This window comes from Pleurodeles waltl, chromosome 12 (genome assembly GCF_031143425.1).
Source record: "Pleurodeles waltl isolate 20211129_DDA chromosome 12, aPleWal1.hap1.20221129, whole genome shotgun sequence".
In the NCBI taxonomy this organism is placed as follows: Eukaryota; Metazoa; Chordata; class Amphibia; order Caudata; family Salamandridae; genus Pleurodeles; species Pleurodeles waltl.
This window is the reverse complement of record NC_090451.1, coordinates 577,149,489-577,168,707: the sequence shown is the minus strand read 5'-3', so window position 1 is coordinate 577,168,707 and position 19,219 is coordinate 577,149,489. Positions and strand designations below refer to the sequence as shown.

Genomic DNA, 19,219 nt, shown 5'->3' with positions numbered 1-19,219 from the left:
TTCAACAAATTGTACAGATCTTGACAAATTCAGAGAACAAGCTTTCTAACTGTAAGAAACGTTACAGGCTAAAAACTACCCAGATTGAAGAGGGCATGCAGTACATTAAGGGAATCTCTGTTTGAACACCTGAAATCAGTCAGTGACAGGGTGACTTGTGTTCCTAATTTTTTCCACATCTCAAACAAAGCACATAAATTAAATATTTAAACATTGGTGTATTTTGAATTCTAAAGGCCATATCCTGGAACCACGCATGTTCTCCTTCAAAATGAGTTAGAACTTGCTGGACTTGCCTGTACACATCTGACTCACACGCAGTGAAACTATCTCACAGCAGTATACCCCTCTTTGGGACCTTGCACCCATAACAGGACACTAGACATGCAGCCAGTGCTCTGTAGGCCTACATACTAAACTCACAAAATCTCTTGACACTGGCACACAAAGGCTGATGGAACTTAGAAGACACACTAATTAGAACATCTCCAATGCTGTCTTAATGCTGACATGCTCTGCATTTGACATTACATTTCTTTGAGGTAATAAATGATGCCAACTGCATCAAGTGGGTCATTCTGTACCATGGTCATGTGCCAGTAGAATCATGGTTACCACCACTATGTTCCACTTTGCTGAACTCACAAGTGAGTTGTTTTTGCAGTGTATCACAAACACAACTGCAACGTGAATTAACTAGCCTAATTGTTCTTGCTACTGTGCCTAGGGACTATGTTATTTTTCAGCGCATTGCAAAGATTTGGCATGAGTATTACTCCATCAGACTATTAATATATCTACATATGTTTGTGTGTATATTGTTTTCTTTTCCACCCATAGGTACTAGCTTGACCTGACAGTGTTACATACATCTGGTGTACCAATTTTGTATACTTTATAGTGAACGATTTAGAGGTGTTTGGCCAAGGGATCACAGACCTGAGGAAAGTCAAAATGGCTGAAACATGTTGACTGGGGGTAATAGAGAACAATAGCAGTCCCTTACATTCCCTAGTCTTTTTTGTTTGTTTAATATCCTACAGAGTTTAACCCCAGAATAAAATGTATACTAACAGGTGTCACTGCAGGAATTTTTATTTACACGCTGATTCCCACTGACCTCACAACTGTTGTGTTGGGACGGAAAAGTCCTCTGCATGATGCGAAACATGTACCCCTGCCGTGAGTGCTCAGCTATATGTTTGTCTGGATCCTTAATGTTGATTTTTATTTTTTGTCATAGGCAAACAAGAATCATGTGTGTGCACCATTACATAGGCCTGTCTCACAGATTGCTGTCTTGTTAGACCGGGAGGGGCGCCCAAAGCTTTACCGTCATAGTGATTGAGCCTTGCCCCTTGGGGAATCTTGGTGCTGCACCCAGCCCCCTCCCCCCCCCCCCCAACCCGGAGCGCCGTTACATAAGCCTGTCTCACAGATTGCTGTCTTCTTGGACCGGGATGGGCACCAAAAGCTTTACCATCATCTTGGTGCTGCGCCCAGACATTCCCCTCCTCCCCCTTTACCTACGATTCCGCCTCGGGCATTTAGCACGAGTGCAGCATTCTGGCCGGCGCGTGTGGAGACAGCGGTGGCCATCTTGTTTCACCCTCCAGGCCTATTTCCAGCCACCATCTTGTATGGTTAGCGGTCCAGCTGTCTTTCTATCTGCTTCTTGTCCACATTTAAGAGGCACGATGCAGTGGACGCGCAGCGGACCTTTCTGAATAGTCTGTATGTGTCTGTGCTCTTCCTAGTTTTATTTTAGTGTGTTTTTAAATACTGTTTTTATTATTGTGTTATTTGGTCTTATATTTTATTGTATTTTGTGCTTCCCCCTGCTGGGCTTTTTAGAGGCATTATCAACGTTTTGTTTTTTTTACCCCCCAGGCCCGTGTTCAGTGGCCTTGGGTGGTGTTCTGTGCCTCTTAGCCCTGGTGCTCTTTTGAGCCTCGCCACTTGGGGAGTCTTGGTGCTAAACACCTTCCCCCCCACCCCCCTTACCTACGATTTTGCCTCACAGCGTTTAGCGCAAGTGCAGCATTCTGGCTGGCGTGTGTGGAGACGGCAGTGGGCATCTTGTTTCACCCTCCAGGCCTATTTCCAGCCGCCATGTTGTATGGTTAGTGGTCCAGTTGTCGTCTTTTCTGCTTCTCGTCCCCATTTAAGAGGCACGATGCAGCGGACCTTTCTGAATAGTCTGTAGGTGTCTGTGCTCTTCCTAGTTTTATTTTAGAGTGTTTTTAAATACTGTTCTTAATATTGTGTTATTTGGTCTTGTATTTTATTGTATTTTGTGCCTCCCCCGCTGGGCTTTTTCGATGCCTTAGCGACACCTTTTTTGACCCCAAGGCCCGTGTTCAGTGGCCTTGGGTGGTGGTCTGTGCCTCTTAGCCCTGGTGCTCCTTTGAGCCTCGCCTCTTGGGGAATGTTGGTGCTGCAGCCACCCCAACCCCCCCACTCCCACCTACGATTCACGGCGTTTAACGCGAATGCAGCATTCTGGCAGGTACGTGTGGAGACGGTGGTGGCCATCTTGTTTCACCCTCCAAGCCATTTCCAGCCGCCATCTTGTATGGTTAGCGGTCCAGCTGTCGTCCTTTCTACCTCTCGTCCCCATTTAAGAGGCGCAATGCAGCAGACGCGCAGCTGACCTTTCTGAATAGTCTGCAGGTGTCTGTGCTCTTCCTAGTTTTATTTTAGCGTGTTTTTAAATACTGTTTTTAATATTGTGTTATTTGGTCTTATATTTTATTGTATTTTGTGCCTCCCCTGCTAGGCTTTTTCGAGGCCTTATCAATGCCTTTTTTGACCCCCCAGGCCCGTGTTCAGTGGCCTTGGGTGGTGGTATGTGCCTCTTAGCCCTGGTGCTCCTTTGAGCCTCGCCCCTTGGGGAATCTTGGTGCTGCACCCACCCCAACCCCCACCTACGATTTTGCCTCATGGCGTTCAACGCGAGTGCAGCATTCTGGCAGGCGCGTTTGGAGACGGCGGTGGCCATCTTGTTTCACCCTCCAGGGCCATTTCCAGCCGCCATCTTGTATGGTTAGCGGTCCAGCTGTCGTCCTTTCTACTTCTCGTCCCCATTTAGGAGGCGCGATGCAGCGGAAGCGCCACTGGCGAGTCAAAGGCATGCCTAAGGCAAGCCCATCTGCGCCCGTCCGCGCCTGGACGGGTCCAGGGGCCAGACTTCTTAGCCCTACTAGTAGGAATTTAATCACCTACTCCTCTGAGTTCCTCCAATCCTGTAGGCCTGTCCCTTCGGACATAGGTCATGGCTGCCTACACCCTATGAATACTATGTGGTCTTGTACTACATGTCATTGGGCTCCTCAGTCTGACCTAGGATTAAGGAAAGCAACCCAAGATGGACCAAATAGTGTTTTTCTTTTGGCCAACTAACGGTCTTTGGCTGCCCTTAAGCTTGATAAATGCCTACTTCTTAGTGATCTTGCATAGACAGCCTTGTTTCTTACTGAGACCTGGCTTCATGAAGGGTCTTCTCCGGATGTAGCCTTGGCGTTATCCCAAGGCTACTTGATAAGTAATCTGAATAGAGACACCTCAACAGGTAGGAGAATCACCATCATCTATAGGCAATCAGTAAAGCTTATTGCCCAGCCTCTTCAGTTACCTGGCTGTGAAAGTATGTATATTTCTACTACTCTAAACCCTTAATTCACCTTTTCAGGAGCCCTGGTGTATCGTCCCCCCGGCCTCCCAGAAACCTTTGTACAATCTCTCCCAGATCATATTTCTGAATTAATATGTAAAAAATCCCAATTTTACGGTCTTGGGTGATTTTAATATTCATGCTGAAGATTTAGAAAACTCAGCTACCAAAAATCTACTTACTGATATGACCGCGTTAGAGTTGGCCCAATTGGTTAGGGGTCCTACGCATGTGAAGGGCCACAGTATTGATTTAGTTTTTAGTAATATAGTTGGCTTAACTTCCATGCCTCCCCGTCCTTTGGCTTGGTCTGACCATTTCCTAATTAGGCTTAATTTAGCTAGTTCTACCATTAGTAGAGCCCCTCAGACTATATCTCAGCCCTTTCGGCGCTGGCATAAGCTCAAGGCCTATGAATAGATCAATACCCTTGAAACACTGAAGCCTTCTCTTAGTGATAACAAAGTTTGCCATCTGGAGTCATTTATTGATTGGATCTTCAGATGTTTAGACACCCTGCTTCCTTATTCTATTAAACCTGGGGGGCGTAGTATAAAAGACGCTCCTTCTTTCTCTCCCTATCTTCACAACCTAAAAAGGGAATGCAGGCGTCTGGAAACGAGATGGAGAAAATCTTATGAAGTGTCACTGAAGCAGGACTATAGGAAAGCTATCAGACTTTTCCATTCGGAAATTAAATCAGCTCAATCTATTTATTATGCTACTAAAATTGAGCAGTCTTCAAACTCGTCAAAAGAGAATTTCCAATTAATTACAAAATTGCACAGCCTCACACTCATAGTGAACTTATGAGTGCCTCCCAAGAACATAGTATTAATCTGGCATAGATTTTTTCAACAAAAAATATCAGAAATGTATTCAGCTTTCCTGGCAAACTCCCTTCAGGCTACTGTTTTTATAGAGCAGCATATCTCACTTTCTGCTTCCTTTTCGCAATTTGCCCTCCTCTCCAAGGACACGGTATCCAAATTACTTGCAGCTCTTAAATCGGGCTCCCCGCTTGACCCAGCCCCTCCTCAGGTGGTGGCTCTAGGTGCTTCGGTCATAGCCCCAGTTCCTACTGATCTGTTAAACGCCTCACTTTCTAGGAGTCTTGTTCTGGAACAATGAAAAGATGCCATAGTTAAACCCCTGCTTAAAAAGCCTAATTTGGATGCAGCTCAGTTGAATAACTACATGCTTATTTCTCTTCTGCCAGCCTTGTCTAAAATAATCGAAAAGCATGTTAACGCCCAACTTTCAAGTTTTCTTGAAGATAATAATGTACTTCTTCACTCTCAGATGGGATTTAGACCCCTTCACAGCACAGAATCGGCTCTGATTGCAGTCACGGAGGAAGCCAGATAGCAGCCCGATCATGGGATTGCGACGGCTATTATTCTTTTTGACCTTAGTGCTGCCTTCGACACTGTCGATCGTTATATTTTACTTTTGAGAATGAGGGAGGTCAGAATCTTGGGTAGTGCCTTTAGATGGATCTCCTCTTTTTTGGAGGGCAGATAGTTTCAGGTACTAGACCGGTATTTTCTCTCCAGTTGTGTTAAGAGCAGTTGTGGAGTGACGCAGGGTTCATCGCTTAGTCCGACAGTATTCAACATTTATATGTCCCCTCTTGCAGAGATAGTGAAGCCTTTTGGTCTCTCATTGGTGTCCTATGCTGATGACACTCAGCTGATAGTATCATTGTCCACCAACTCCAGCCCCAACTGCTCGTCACTCGCCCTATGTCTCCAGGCGGTGTCGGGATGGATGTCAGAATGTAAGCTTAAGCTTAATGGAGACAAGACCAAAGTAATGATATTAGGATACAGCCCTTGATTGGGGTCCAATCCTTCTATTTTGGAATCCTTGGAAAATCACGACTTACCATGGAGCACCATGTTATTAAGATCTCTTCCACCTGTTTTGGCTTACTTAGGCTCTTAAGGAAGGTTTTAAAAATTCTTCCATTTGTTGTGAAAAGACTCATTGTTCAGGCCCTTACCATTCCCAGATTAGATCATGGCAATGCATTATATCTTAGCTCCCCGAGATATGTGACTAGAAAGCTGCAGGTGGTGCAGATTGCCTCTGCTTTTCTTCTTTTAAACATACCGAGACATGTCTCACCCAAAGCGGCTATCCCCTCCCTCCATTGGCTACCTGTGGAACAAAGCATAAAGTTTAAAACCTTGTGTTGTGTCCATAGGGCCTTACATAATAGAGGGCCCCCTCTGCTAAGGGCATTGGCGTCATAACATAACATTGAATGCTACTGCCATTACCAGGAGTTAAGCAGCAAAAGCGCAGTGGGGGCAGCATACTGTGAAGTGATCAGTACTAGCGAATAGGTCCTTTCTACCCTGTGTCACTGGAGTGAGTGAGGCCTACCAGCTCATTCACCTTTTTAAAAGTTCTTCTGCTGTATGTTTAACTAACCTGTGGCTTACATCAGGTTGATGTGGAAGTGCATGCTTGATGGAAATATGTGCTGAGTGCACATGTGCTCACAAGAATTACACTACACAAAGTGTGGTACAGTGCACACCTGGTAAATGTGTGTGTGCTGGTAGGGTGTGCTTTTCAAATACCACACTCTGGGGCAGTACAGAGCGGCTGCAATGCTGGACATTGTGGGCAGACTGAGTGTGTATGCTGCATGTGGGAATGCCCTTTGTAGCATAATACATGAGGATAACAGTTCTGGGGAGTGGAGTGTACTGTGAATGTACACCAAGTGCAGAGGTCCCTGCACTAGTACCCCCAGACAGATTTGTGCATTACTGCAGTCCTGAGAGCTTGGTGGGATGAGCACTGGGTGAGGCGAGATCCAGGCTCTCCTTGTGAATTTCAAAGGGCTCCTTGTTTCTGTGCCCGATCACAAGGAAAGTGTCTGGACAACTCTCAGGAAGGGGGAGAGGGGGCTGATAAGGGAATCATAAAGAGTAGAACTGAGGGCTCAGGATTCAGCTTTTGATGTGCATATCACTGTGGCTGAACTCTGGTCACGCCCATGAATCTTGTGGGTTAATCAGCTTCGGAGTCCTGTCTGTGGTGGCAGACATCCTTTAGGAGGAAGAAGAAAGAGTAAAGATGACCATTTCAAAGAAGTAGAACCCCAACATAAAACTTCAAAGATCCAGACACGAGATCAAATCATGCATCTGGAAAGGGGCTATAAGTAGGGAAGTCCTGAAACGTTGTCATCTCCCGAGCACCCAGCTAGGGAAGCGAAGCTCTGCAATACTTCTGCCCCGACCAGGACTAGGGGCCCAGCATGCTAGTCTCCTTGCTTGGTGAGGGGACATCACCCAGTGAAACCAAGATCACATGTTCTTGGGAGTCTGGAGCACCAGCGGCTGCCTGCTCGCCAAGACCCTTGTACTAGTGAGGAGGAGGAGAGAGTTGGAGGGAGCAACGTCAAGAAGGAAGCCCTGGCATGCGGGCCCTCTGTGCAATGTTTGATTACTCTAGCCCTGCACTGATCGGGCCGTAGCCCGTGTGTTGGCTTCATTGGGACCCTTTATGGCAGGAGTGGCAGTCTTGGACTGAGATAAAGGCGCACAATGGGAGAAACCCGCTCTGCACCAATCGGGTTGTTGCCCGTGTGCATAACTGACTTGACAAACCTGTATGCCAGGAGGGGCCATTACTGATTGTCAAAAGCCTGTCACAGAAGAAACCTGTCTCCACACAGACTGGGCTGCTGCCCATGTGCTACATTGACTTGGCAACCCCTAATGCCAGGAAGGGCTACCGTTGCTTGGATCAAAACCTGATGCAGGAGGAATCCTTTTGCTCATCGATCAGGCTTTTGCCCATGGACTGAAGTGGCTTGACGACCTTGTATACCAGGAGGGTCCACTGTGACATTTTCATGAGGTTAGCATTACCGAAGTGTGAAGGCCAGAGTGGCAATCTCATATGCCAAAAGGAGCTGCTGGATACGCTGAAGCCCAGAGGGTCCAGGTCGTCGTCCGGGACCAGGAAACTGTTGTGACCAATGTTGAATTCAACAGCGTCTTGTGGACTGCACCAACAGAACCCAGTCAAGGAGACCACCCCACACCCTCCACCAGGAAAGAAAAGAGTTACTGCATAGCCACTGGAGCCGGAGCACCTCGCCCATTGGAAATCCATAGATAGTGTGGATTTGGGAAGGGAGCCGGTGCATGCTAGGTGCTGCAACTTCTGACCGTGAGTGGCTTGACTCAGCTGATCCAGAAACGGACTGTACTTTACTGCCACAGAGTACTTTTCCACCGCAGTGGGTGTGCTGAGAACTGAGCCTTTGTGGCCCTGAGGGACATACCACCATTAGTGCTGCTAACCCCTAGACTCTAAAAACTGAACTTACTGGCAGAGTCCGAGGGAGGATCTCTTGAGTACGGCGTGTTAGTTTACATTCCCTGCGTCCATCAGTGAATGAGGAATAGAACCAAACCTGTTGCACTAGAGGTAGGGGGACGGGGAGTGGCCTGATAACTACTAGAGCCCTGACATCAAGGAGATTGTGTTATTGCTTTTTAATGTTGTTTACCTTTGCACGTGTAGAGTTAGAATTAAAATACTTTGTTTATACAAAACGAGTATTTGACTAGACATTGATTTATGATTTTGACTGCTCGAGCTACGCTACCCAGCTGAGAGTCAGGTGCAGAAGGGGGTGTTTGACCTAGTTAAACAAGATCTATATTAGGATGGGCCCCAGGATATGAGGGGTAAAAGGCCTCTACCATCTTGGTTGGGCCCATTAACTCCTGTGTGCCCTGTGGCCCTCTGATTGTGGGTTCTGACAAAGTGCTCTTGACTACATCGATCGAGCCCATTTGCCTCTCCGCCTAACTGTTGGACGAATGTAGACAGTCCTATGATGAAGCATGACTTGAATGCTGCACAGAACCAAAAAGAGCAGAGTAATTGTATGGTTCATAGACTGCCTCTTCTTCTTGCTATGCGCTTGATCACCTGCAGATGGAAGTCACCCACCCCTCCTATGCTCTCTGCCTGGGCACTCTCCATGGAGGCCCAGGCTTAAGCTGAAAGCTGGGCCTTGCACCAGGAAGATATTTTGGGCCTGCACAAATACCCAGGAAGATATTTGGGGCCTGCACAAATGCCCTATCTCCCCTAATTGCGACAACCTGCTGGCTTTGCTGCAGTCTGCCTTGAGGGACGATAACCTCCCATCCCCCCAAAGCGCTTTCACCTGCTGCCCAATGATGATGGTTAATTCCGCCTGTTAGCCACATCATGTAATGAGTGCTGTTGTTAACCCCCGACCCACGGCTGTACATTTTCTGCTCCATTTTCACAGTTACTCCTCATGTGCCGTAGATGCAGGCTGGTTCTGACGTTTGCAGTTGTGAAATGTTTTATCTCTTTCTTGCTCATGAAAATTGTAGTCTCTCTACGCTGTTACATTTTTTGAACATGCACCACTGTTACCTATTGACATACATATACCTGTATTACTTGGCCTAGTATCAATGACTGTATACTGTACAGTGGTACGGACAACAGTCTGTGATTTTTACTGTTTGCATACTAAATTCTATGTAAAAACAAAACACAACAAAAAAGTGCAATGCTTTTTTTTTTTTTTTTTTTTTTTTAATGACGCATGACTCCTAGATTGGTGTGTGAGGTTCAACAAAATTTTGTATGACTAGCCAGGGATAAACATAATTTTTTTTTTATGGTCCCCATACCTGCTCAGTTGTTTTAAAGATCCTCAGTATAGACACCCAAGGTAATTATATGTTTTTTCTCTGTGTGGTTATGTTTAAAAAAAAAGTTGGTTTGTAAATCTGGTATCATCTGATGTAACAGGGGAGAAGATATTGGGCACTTGACAGGGTTCTGGCTGCATGTAGTCCAGGACAAGTTATTTTTTAAGATGTGAAATATGAGCGATGGAATACCTTTGATGTATGGAAGCAGTGAGTCGTAGCAAATCTGGTGGACCACTAGACTGTGAGTGATACTTTATTGTTCAGTTGATTAAAGCTTACAGTCATAACAAGGTAAAATCCTGGAATAAATTACCAGCCAATAAATGCCATCGTAGCACATAAGACTGCCTGTGTCATCACCTATATTACACACTTGTAGCTCACTTTAACCGCCAACCTGATTTCTAAACCTGAGTGGTGAGGTGCTCACACAAGTTCTAAATCACACAATATTTGTTGAACTATTCTAAAATATTAAAATGTTTAAATCTCACATAATTGTATAGCAGAGATGAGTGCCACAAACTCTGAATTAGATCTGGAGCTTAATTCATAGACGACTCTCTGTAAAGTGCCTAGTGCTTAGCTAATTTCCAGATCTTAAAGATACCAATTACATATATTGGCATACTGAATTTACCTAATGCTTTTTTAATCAAAATTTAACAATAAAAGAAGAAATTCTGCTAAGTACTAATTAAGGATAAAAAGCCAATTCAGTATAAAAAGTAGAACTTTATAATTAATCATACACATAACCCTAGCACATTGAATATAATAAGATAGTACTAAGAGGTGTAATTTTAATACTCCCATAAACTAAACCTGAACTTATGTGCATTCTTTGTACGTTGCACACTAAGAACAAAAGCCACTGGGAACAAACCCTTTATAACTCAAACTTTGCAAGCTTTGTCTCTGCAATACACATCAATTTCAGAAGTCTTCCAACTGAGCATCACATCATCCCTTTGAAGACAGGCTACAACTGCTTGCTTACATCTATGTACAGGTTTTCTAATAAAGCACTGTCTCAGTAGCCCTTTCCGTTTAACAGTGAGCATCGGAGAAGTGCAAACAATATGCCAAATGTCTTCCTTTTGATAATTACAAAGCAGACAAGTTAACTCATCTGTCAATCTTTTCCGAACGCGGAGTTGATGCACGTTTGAAAATCGCCCAATTGAAGGTGCAGCAGCTTAAGCTTGGGTTTTAGCCCATACAATAAGTATGGCTGAGACTTAAGGGGCCATATTAACCCATAACCCATTACCATCCATGCTTGGATGTTTTAGACAGCACTGTTTTGCCCAGTAGGGTTGAAATCATTTTCTCAGTTTATTTTATATCTCTGTTAAATGCGGATTGGAAAATGGTCAAAGCTCGAGCTCCTCTGTCTTGGATGAGATTAAGGCCAAATTAAAGTAGTCATGTGCCTTGGTGTTTCTTGGATCGCTTGTGGCTTTCCACAAAATAGAACTTAAAGTGAGTCTTGGGTCATTCTGTAATTTGTAACAAGATTTCAAGTAAGAAGCCAGGCTACCTATGCTCTGTCTTCTAAGACTAAACTCTAAATGAATTTGGGTTGGAGAGGCTTGATGGGGTAGATTAAATAGGCATTGATATGTCCCTACAATGGCATTGTCAATTAATGTATCCACTAGAGTCGAAAATCACCCACTAATAATTCTACTCCTTCACAGATTCCAAAGCAGTTCTATTTATATAAAATATGGGTGATAAAAATGTCTCCTTGTCACTAACAAGGATTTAGTTTTGTCAGGGTTGACACTTATCCCATGATCCACTGCATACTGAGTGGTTATTTTAAATAAACGCAGAAGGTCCACCTTGGTGTAGCTAATCAAGACATTGTCGGCATACAAAATGTGTGAAACAATAAAACCAGCCACCATAGGTGAGTGAGAGTTGACATTATTTAGGTCCGCTGTCATCTCAGCAAGATACAGATTAAATAAGAGCGAGGCCAGTACACAGCCTTGCTTTAGTCTGTTTACTGTAGGCTATATTTGTTTAAAACATCATACCTTTTCCCAACCATACCCTTTTCCAGATGCCCGTATAGAATAATTGAATTGCATTTCAGAGGTGAGGAGCAATTCCCTAGCTTTGTAACTTAGGCCACAGGATGTTTTGCTGTACTGCATCAAAATCTGAGCGAAAGTCTACATAACATGGATGTACATTTAGAGATTGACTTCTTGCCTGCTCATTTAGTGTGGCCAGTATGTTAGTGGTTGTGCCAATCTCCTTACAAAACCCAGTCTGGTTCATCGGCACCAAAGAACATGTATCAGCCCAGTCTGAGAATTCATCCAGGAGGCATTTTGCGAACTATTTTGCTTCAACATCCATGAATGCAATCAACCTGTAGTTGGATGGTTCTATGGTTTTTCCTGCTTTGTGTATTGGGGCCCAATTAGACCCGCACCAGCTGTCTGGGATTTGCAGGTTAATAAGGACATGATTTTATAAAATGACCAATTGTTTCACCCAGTATCGGGGATTTTGTTTAAATAATGCCTGCTGTAAACTGTTGGGCTCAGCGGCTCCATGATGACGGCTTGTAAAGATTATTTTCTTACTTCTGTCGAGACGGCAGCTAATGCTCCTACCCCTTCATCTTTTTGGACTCTCTTCCGAGCTCCCTGTGGAGATTCTACACCACCGTACATTTCCTATAATTACGCTGACCAAGCAGCTTCTGATATATCGGAGGTCAAAGGAGACAACCTCAGGCCTGCAGCATGATTCACCAATCGTTAGAAGTCTCTGGCATCGTATCTGATGGCCGAGAGGTTTTTACACTAATATTAATCAGCCTCACCTTTGACTGACTCACATAGGGCTTTTTTGTATAATAGTCTCAGCTTTGTGAGTATCTTCTCCGTATGGTCAGATTTTGATTATTTTTTGACAACTGTAGCATGTTTCAGATTCCTTTCAGCTGTTTTTAATTGGTCAGAGACCCGTCTGGGTTGAATGTGAGCCCCTGCTGAGGGGATTAAACTGGAATATCTGATTCACCACGTCCGTTCAAGACTCTCAGGCTCCAGTGCTGCACCTCACCTGTAAATTGTCACCCACTAGCATCCTTCCTCTTAAATTAGGTTGGAACGACGGAATGTGCCAGGTTTGGTCAAGAGTCTCCACTATTTGATCCCTAATTGTCTCCTGCAGCAAATTCATATTAAGGTCGTCAGTCAATAGGATAAGAGGCATCAGGTTTGTTGTAGAATAGACAGAAAATCCAAGAGACAATCCGAGGTGTCTTTCTGTTTTTCTCCTGAGAAGGTTGTATGTAAATGTTTTTGAGCAACAGGGGAGATGCACTCGTAAATTAATAATCTCTGAACTTTACTGCTTGCCGATTTGGATGATTGCTACTTATCTCTTCTATTCTAACGTTGAATTCTGCCGCTACATAGATCGCCAGACCACCAGCAGGGCAGCCTGCTGAATGTGTTCTAACCGCTGGTTCAGTAAAGCTCTAGAAGGCTTGGAGGTCTGTAGCTTCCTAGGCTCAGGTTTCTTAGAAAACCACCACATGGAAAGTTTTGATGTAACCTAGAAAGGCCTCATCCTTGATTCTACCCATTAGACCTTTTACCAGGGGCAAATCGAAAGACTCCTTTGGGGGGCACTCAGCTACATACTACCACTAGACTGTTTAGGTTGTTCTTTTGTTTAGGACTGCAGCAAGTTGTGCCTGTCTGAATTGTAATACTTCTTTGTATAGAACCTGTTGAGCTTCAATGGGTGTGGTGTCTATTTTTGATTTGGGTTAGCCTGATATAGCCAGTTCCAGCCTGTGCCAAAGTTTCCTGTTTAGTAAGCTTGGGCTGAGTACGCCTGGCTCAAAAGAATGTGTTTGCACCATGTAGATAGAGACTGACTATTTGTTTGAAGAACAGAATTGATATCAAATCAACGTTGAGGTGTTGCAGTGGTTGCTTGGAGACCAGAGATGAGAAAGTCAGAGCAATGTGTGTCCTATGTCTCAAGTGACTTCTGTTTGGATGGTTTTTGTGACTACTATGGTAACAGCAGTGTCCCGCAAGATGAGAGCATCTAGGCCTTGTTTCTTTGTGAATATGAGCGGTGGATAGTTGGAATAAGTCATGGGAGGGATGCGTCATTTAAGGGCTTATAAATGTGTTTTATTTTGGCACATGAATTTGCTGTGGGCATTTTTCATTATTGATTGGCCTGTACTCCTTTCATGACTGAAGCAGCATCTTACTACAGACATTGGACATTTTTTCTGTAAGCATGCTTTGTCTAAAGTAGGGATTGTGTTACAGGATTGCATAACTGATGGGAAGTTTTCCGCTTGCTATTTCATGATTGTGTGGGGCATTTTGCTTTAAATGATTTGTGTCTGTCAGAGAGCTTAAAATGCATAATATGTGGGATTAATTTAATGCAGACTGTTTCACAAGTTACCTTTCTATTTGCTCATCCAAACTAACAATATATGAATGTGGGTACAAATGTAAAACTTGGTCTTTAGCAACACCTACCTTTGCCTTGCTGTCTGTAACATATACCGTTTTGAGCAATGTGCTGTGCTTAAAGAGCTTCATTTTTTCATTGTTTTCAATTCTCAGCATTATGTGAGGTCTAATCACATCTCAGCTTAGAAGTTGTCTTTCCTGCCACAATGAGAGATGAGAGTCTGTTACTGTGTCTAGTACCTGTGAGATGAATGGTAAATCTCTCTCGAACTGCATTGCAGTTGGCAGAATCCATTATGTTGTTACTCTTTGATCTCTGCACAGTTCTCAAGTCTCAGTGGTTTGATCTCATACTCCGTTTTTATGGCTAAATCCAAATCTATGTTTTTATTTTATTTATATCGTTAGTTGTGTTTATCCTATATTCCTGGACTCCCTATGTGCAATACAACTCACTGTCCTAACTGTGCACACTAATTGTTCATTGTTATCTGTATTTGTACACTTATTCTCTATTGTATTTTATCGGGTCACTTTTCAGTCACCAAATTCTTCTCTCTTCCCTGCAGTGGTGGTCACTCTGGATCCAGATACTGCAAGCAGATGGCTGATACTGTCAGAGGATGGGAGACGTATGAGATACACAGAGAGAGCACAGACACTACCGGACAATCCCAAGAGATTCACAGCCTCTGCCTGTGTGTTAGGGAGGGAGGGATTCTCCTCAGGTAGACATTACTGGGAGGTGCAGCTGCTACAGAAGGGTGGAGGATGGCGTTTTGGGGCAGCCAGAGAATCGGTGCACAGGAAAGGATGGGTCACACCATCACCCCAAGAGGGAATCTGGGCTGTGGAAGGGAGGTGTGATGGTCAGTACCAGGCTCTAACATCCCCTCGGTCACCTTTGTCCCTATGCGAGAGCCCTAGGAAGCTGGGAATATATTTGGACTATGAAGGGGGGCAGCTGTCGATACTCAATGCTGACACAATGGAGCATCTCTACACTTTCACTGGTGTCTGCTTTTCAGAACGAGTCTTTCCATTCTTTTCAATCTGGGGTGGAGCAGATCTGCGTCTTGTATAGAATTAAGCTCAAGTCCCCTTTCTGTTTTTTATCCGTGGTGGTGTGACCCTGTTGTTCAGGTTTAGGCCATTACTAGTGTTGCTGAAGAATAAAGAGATTTTAATGTTTCACAATCTCTGCCCTTCCTCTTCTGATTTCTTCCATGTTCAAGAAGCTTATTGTGGGAGCCTCCCCAATTTTAATCTTGAAAGGAAAGAGAACCTTATTCAATCAAGTAAGATTGGAGGTTGAATGGGCTGTAGTATAAAGAGGGATCACTTCCACGCTGAAGCATTCCCTTATAAGTCTGCATAAATCACACATGATCAGCTGACCTGTAAGAATCCAAGGAATCGTTTTGGGGATATTGGTCTTTCCTTGGCCTACCTGGAAGAACATTATTTGCTGTGTGTGATGATCATTTCTACAGCTTGTGGTCAGTCGCTGACTAGACCTAGTAATCCCTATCCTTTCTTCCCTTTTATTGAGGATGTTTGTAACCTTTTAGTATCAGACAATGAAACTGTTGAGCGCCCAGGGAGCAGTGATTTCAAGAGTTGGTGAATCTGAGTCTACATTTGTCAGCAGCAACATTCCTCCGCTTCTTTAGGTGTAACGTAATGTCTGTGAAAATGTGCAATACATGTTTTGGTAATTTGAATATCACTTAGCTCACTGCTAGTATACCTGTCTGCTTGATTATTGAATTCGCCCTTCTACATTTTCTGTTTTCTGATGTTGGCAATATTTAATCTTTGTGTGCCTTGAACAAGCATACTATTTAATTAATGTACTCAGTTGCTAAATACTTTCTCCAGCCAGAGGTCATTATTATAAAGTACAGTTCAGTTCATGGTTTTGTTTCTTATTTTATGCTAAGGCGTCTGTATGAAATGCTGAATCAGTAGAAGCATCGTCCAAGAACTTTCTAAAGTCAGGAATTTGAGTTTTTGCCTTAAACGTTTAATGAAACTGTAGAACCTCCTTCATTTATAAAAAAAAAAAAAAAAAGAAAATGATATAATTGGTTATTAATGAAGCTGTAGAGAACGTTGCTTCTAAAGCCTAAATAGAGGAAATATTTACTTCAATCACAGGCCTTCTTGCCCATTTAATCTTTAGCAATACTTGAGGACTGGTCCTAAGTTTAAATGAGAGTTAAGAGAGCCGCTCTTCCATCAGTGTTTTTCGGCTTGTCAGATAACGTCTTGTATATAATTGTGGATTTCTAAAATATATTTTGAGGACTAACTAATAATTATTGTGTTTTCCTAATAGCTGATGTTAAGTGTGGGCACCTGTTTGTCTAATTTTCTTGCTGTCTTTTTATAGGAATTCCAAAGCTAGATAATGTTTCTCAAGTATTCCGATGCAGAGGATGCTGCTACAGTGATAAAGTAGTAAGTTTATAATGACTTGAGAAAAAGTCGTAATACAACTTTCTTTAGGAAATACAGTGAGTCTCAGGATTCTAAAATGAAAACAATCTCAGCCACGTGGTAAATGTTGGTCTCTTGCGAAAGGAAGGAGAGGTCTACCGCCAAGATATTGTGCTTAGTTAAGAATGGGATGTTATATCCCTGGGGGATTATGGAGGTGTGTAATACAAGGTGTGTGATGCACACTTTTTATTTGGTATTTACGGATGACAAGTAGTAGTTCAGGGTAGAAGAACCATCTAGTTTTCAATATTTCAGTTTTTAACAGTGGCTATAAGTTCAGATTAATTGTATCATTGTAAGTAACTTAGGCGTGTACCTTATAACATTGCCTCATTATGCTACTCCTTAAAAAATATTGTAAAAGATTTGTGTAAATGAACAGTAAAATGAGCAGATCAGTAGTACTGAGATGGGTGGACTGGAAGAGAGATACGTATGAAAACCACATTCTAATCAACCCACCTTTTTTGACCTGCGTGCTTAGTATTACAGAGGTTGTGTGCTCAGTATAAAAGAGGTTAAAATAAAATATTCTGAAAAAATCAACAGAGCAAAGAGGGCTGAATCACACGTGCCGGATAGTAGTGTTGGAGTTATCCGAAGGTTTCTATACATATCCATGGGCCGAAGCTATACTGCTGCCAACCACAACCTAGCTTCAGTTCGCGTTCCTGCAGCTCAAGGCGTCTAGCTTTGGAAGGAATTTAGAAAAAAAATTGATATTAAGATTAGCTTTGATGGTATTGTTTGTCAAGTGTAAATACTCTAAGCAGTGCAATGATTCAGCAATAAGGACGGTTTTTCTGAAACATCCTTCTATTTAAAGATTTGTTCAGAAAAATTGTGTTTGTTTGTACTACAGCGGTAAAATGCATCGCAACATAAGATAACGTTCCTATGACCTTCTAAGTGGGTTCTTACATACATAGTTGGAATCAGTGCTGGAAATAAAAAAAATACCCTGGGATCCCGCACATTGTATGTGAAGGCTTGGCTTCACAAATGGTTTTGAGTCATGAAATGCAGAATCTGACAGTTAATTACCGAAGTTTGTTTTTAATCTCTGCCATAAAGAGAATAGCAACACAAATGTGCTAGTAAATCTATTCTGATTTACTTAATTGTCGCAATAGCTGCATTATAAAATGAGATATCAAGTAAGGCACCTGCTGCAAAGATCTTTGCGGTATAATAACGGTAAAATAACAAATGGTCAAATACAGTTGTTGAAGGAGCCTTCTTTGAGTCATTTTAAAGTAGCATATAGGGTTAATGGGCCTGCTGCAAAGCATATCACAGATTTGTATTTCATCTAGATAGCTTGTGGGTTACTGCTTCTGTTGCAGAAAGTCTGGTGTGGCCTGTAGGGAACAAATTATAATCCTTGCAATGTAGCATAGTGAGTTGTGAACTGGGATGAAGGAGCTGCGTGACAACTGCAAAGCATAGGATTACAACCTTACTTCTTTTCTCAATTTGTTGTTATTCAGAAGTTGCTAAAAATGCTTCCTTTGAGTAGCAATAAAGACTTATTAGTAAATGTTTCGTAAGGACTATTAATATAATTACTTATATAGACAGATGCATTTTCCATTCTTGGAGAACATTCACATCTCTTGCATACGAAGCTTATAAAATTTTAAAAACTGCTGCTGAAACGTAATTCTTCTCTTGACCACATGTGAAGTGGAACGCTGACTGTCTGTTTCATGGCATCAAGGTGTTAGGCTGCAGTTAGCTCCCAGGACCCTTGGAGGCTCAGGTTGCTTAGAAAACACCAAGCCCTGAAACACTGTCCTCGGAGGCTTTCCAACGAAGAACACAAACTTTTGGAGTCAAGAAAGTAAGCACTACAGACGAGGAAGACACTAAGATCAGGAAATACCAATATGGGGCATGGGATAAACTCACCAAAAAAGACCTTCTGTTGAGGAAATGCACAGCAACCATGAGAGTTGGGCATCCAGCTCCAAAACAGCCAAAAAAAGACCCACAACTGCCAAACCGCCAAAAACCCGACATCCACAAAAGTCCTCATCAGCGGTCAGCGATAAACTGGAGATGACCAAACCTTCACCGTCACGCCAACACAAACACGCCCATGCCATTACGACCCACGAATCCACGCGGCGGTCTTTCAACTGCGGTATTCCATTGGCGGTACACACCGCCGCGCTCAAAATACACACACCTTTACAAAACACAGCCACATTGGACAATTCGAAATACACACACCACACCCACACACCCATCACCATATAAAACACACACCCACATCACCCACAAACCCCCACAAATCGAAATTCAGAGACAAGGCGCAATACACAGAGAGAGAGCACAGGGAACGCAAAGCACAACACACACAGGAACCCAACATCATCACCCACACCACATCTACGCACAAAACACCACACATTACCACAAACACCACCCCACACCTCATCCACACCACCCCATGGCACCCCAAAGACACCCCAGGTTCTCGGACCAAGAACTCAGGGTCATGGTGGAGGAAATAATCAGGGTAGAGCCCCAGCTCTTCGGCACACAGGTGCAGCACACCACAATAGCCAGGAAGGCGGAGCTATGGCAAAGGATCGTCGACAGGGTCAACGCTGTGGGACAGCATCCCAGAAATCGGGAAGACATCCGAAAGCGCTGGAACGACCTACGGGGGAAGGTGCGGTCGATGGTGTCAAGACACAACATCGCTGTGCAGAAGACTGGCGGCGGACCCCCACCCACTCCACCCGAATTCACAGCATGGGAGCAAGAAGTCTTGAACATCCTGCATCCTGAGGGCCTCGCTGGAGTAGGCGGAGGAATGG

At 43.6% G+C, this 19,219-nt stretch overlaps 1 protein-coding gene across 11 annotated transcripts in view; it reads left to right on the top strand.

Annotated features, from left to right (window-relative positions):
• The window catches only part of LOC138268241 (butyrophilin subfamily 3 member A1-like), a 330,155-nt gene extending 315,072 nt beyond the window's left edge, over positions 1–15,083 (top strand). For all 11 annotated transcript variants that reach the window (XM_069217715.1, XM_069217713.1, XM_069217710.1 and 8 more), the window contains one exon: positions 14,456–15,083. In XM_069217715.1, coding sequence (XP_069073816.1) covers positions 14,456–14,970 — 515 coding nt within the window. In that variant the 3' untranslated portion in view covers positions 14,971–15,083. The remainder of the gene's footprint in view (positions 1–14,455) is intronic.
• Positions 15,084–19,219: the final 4,136 nt, after the last annotated feature.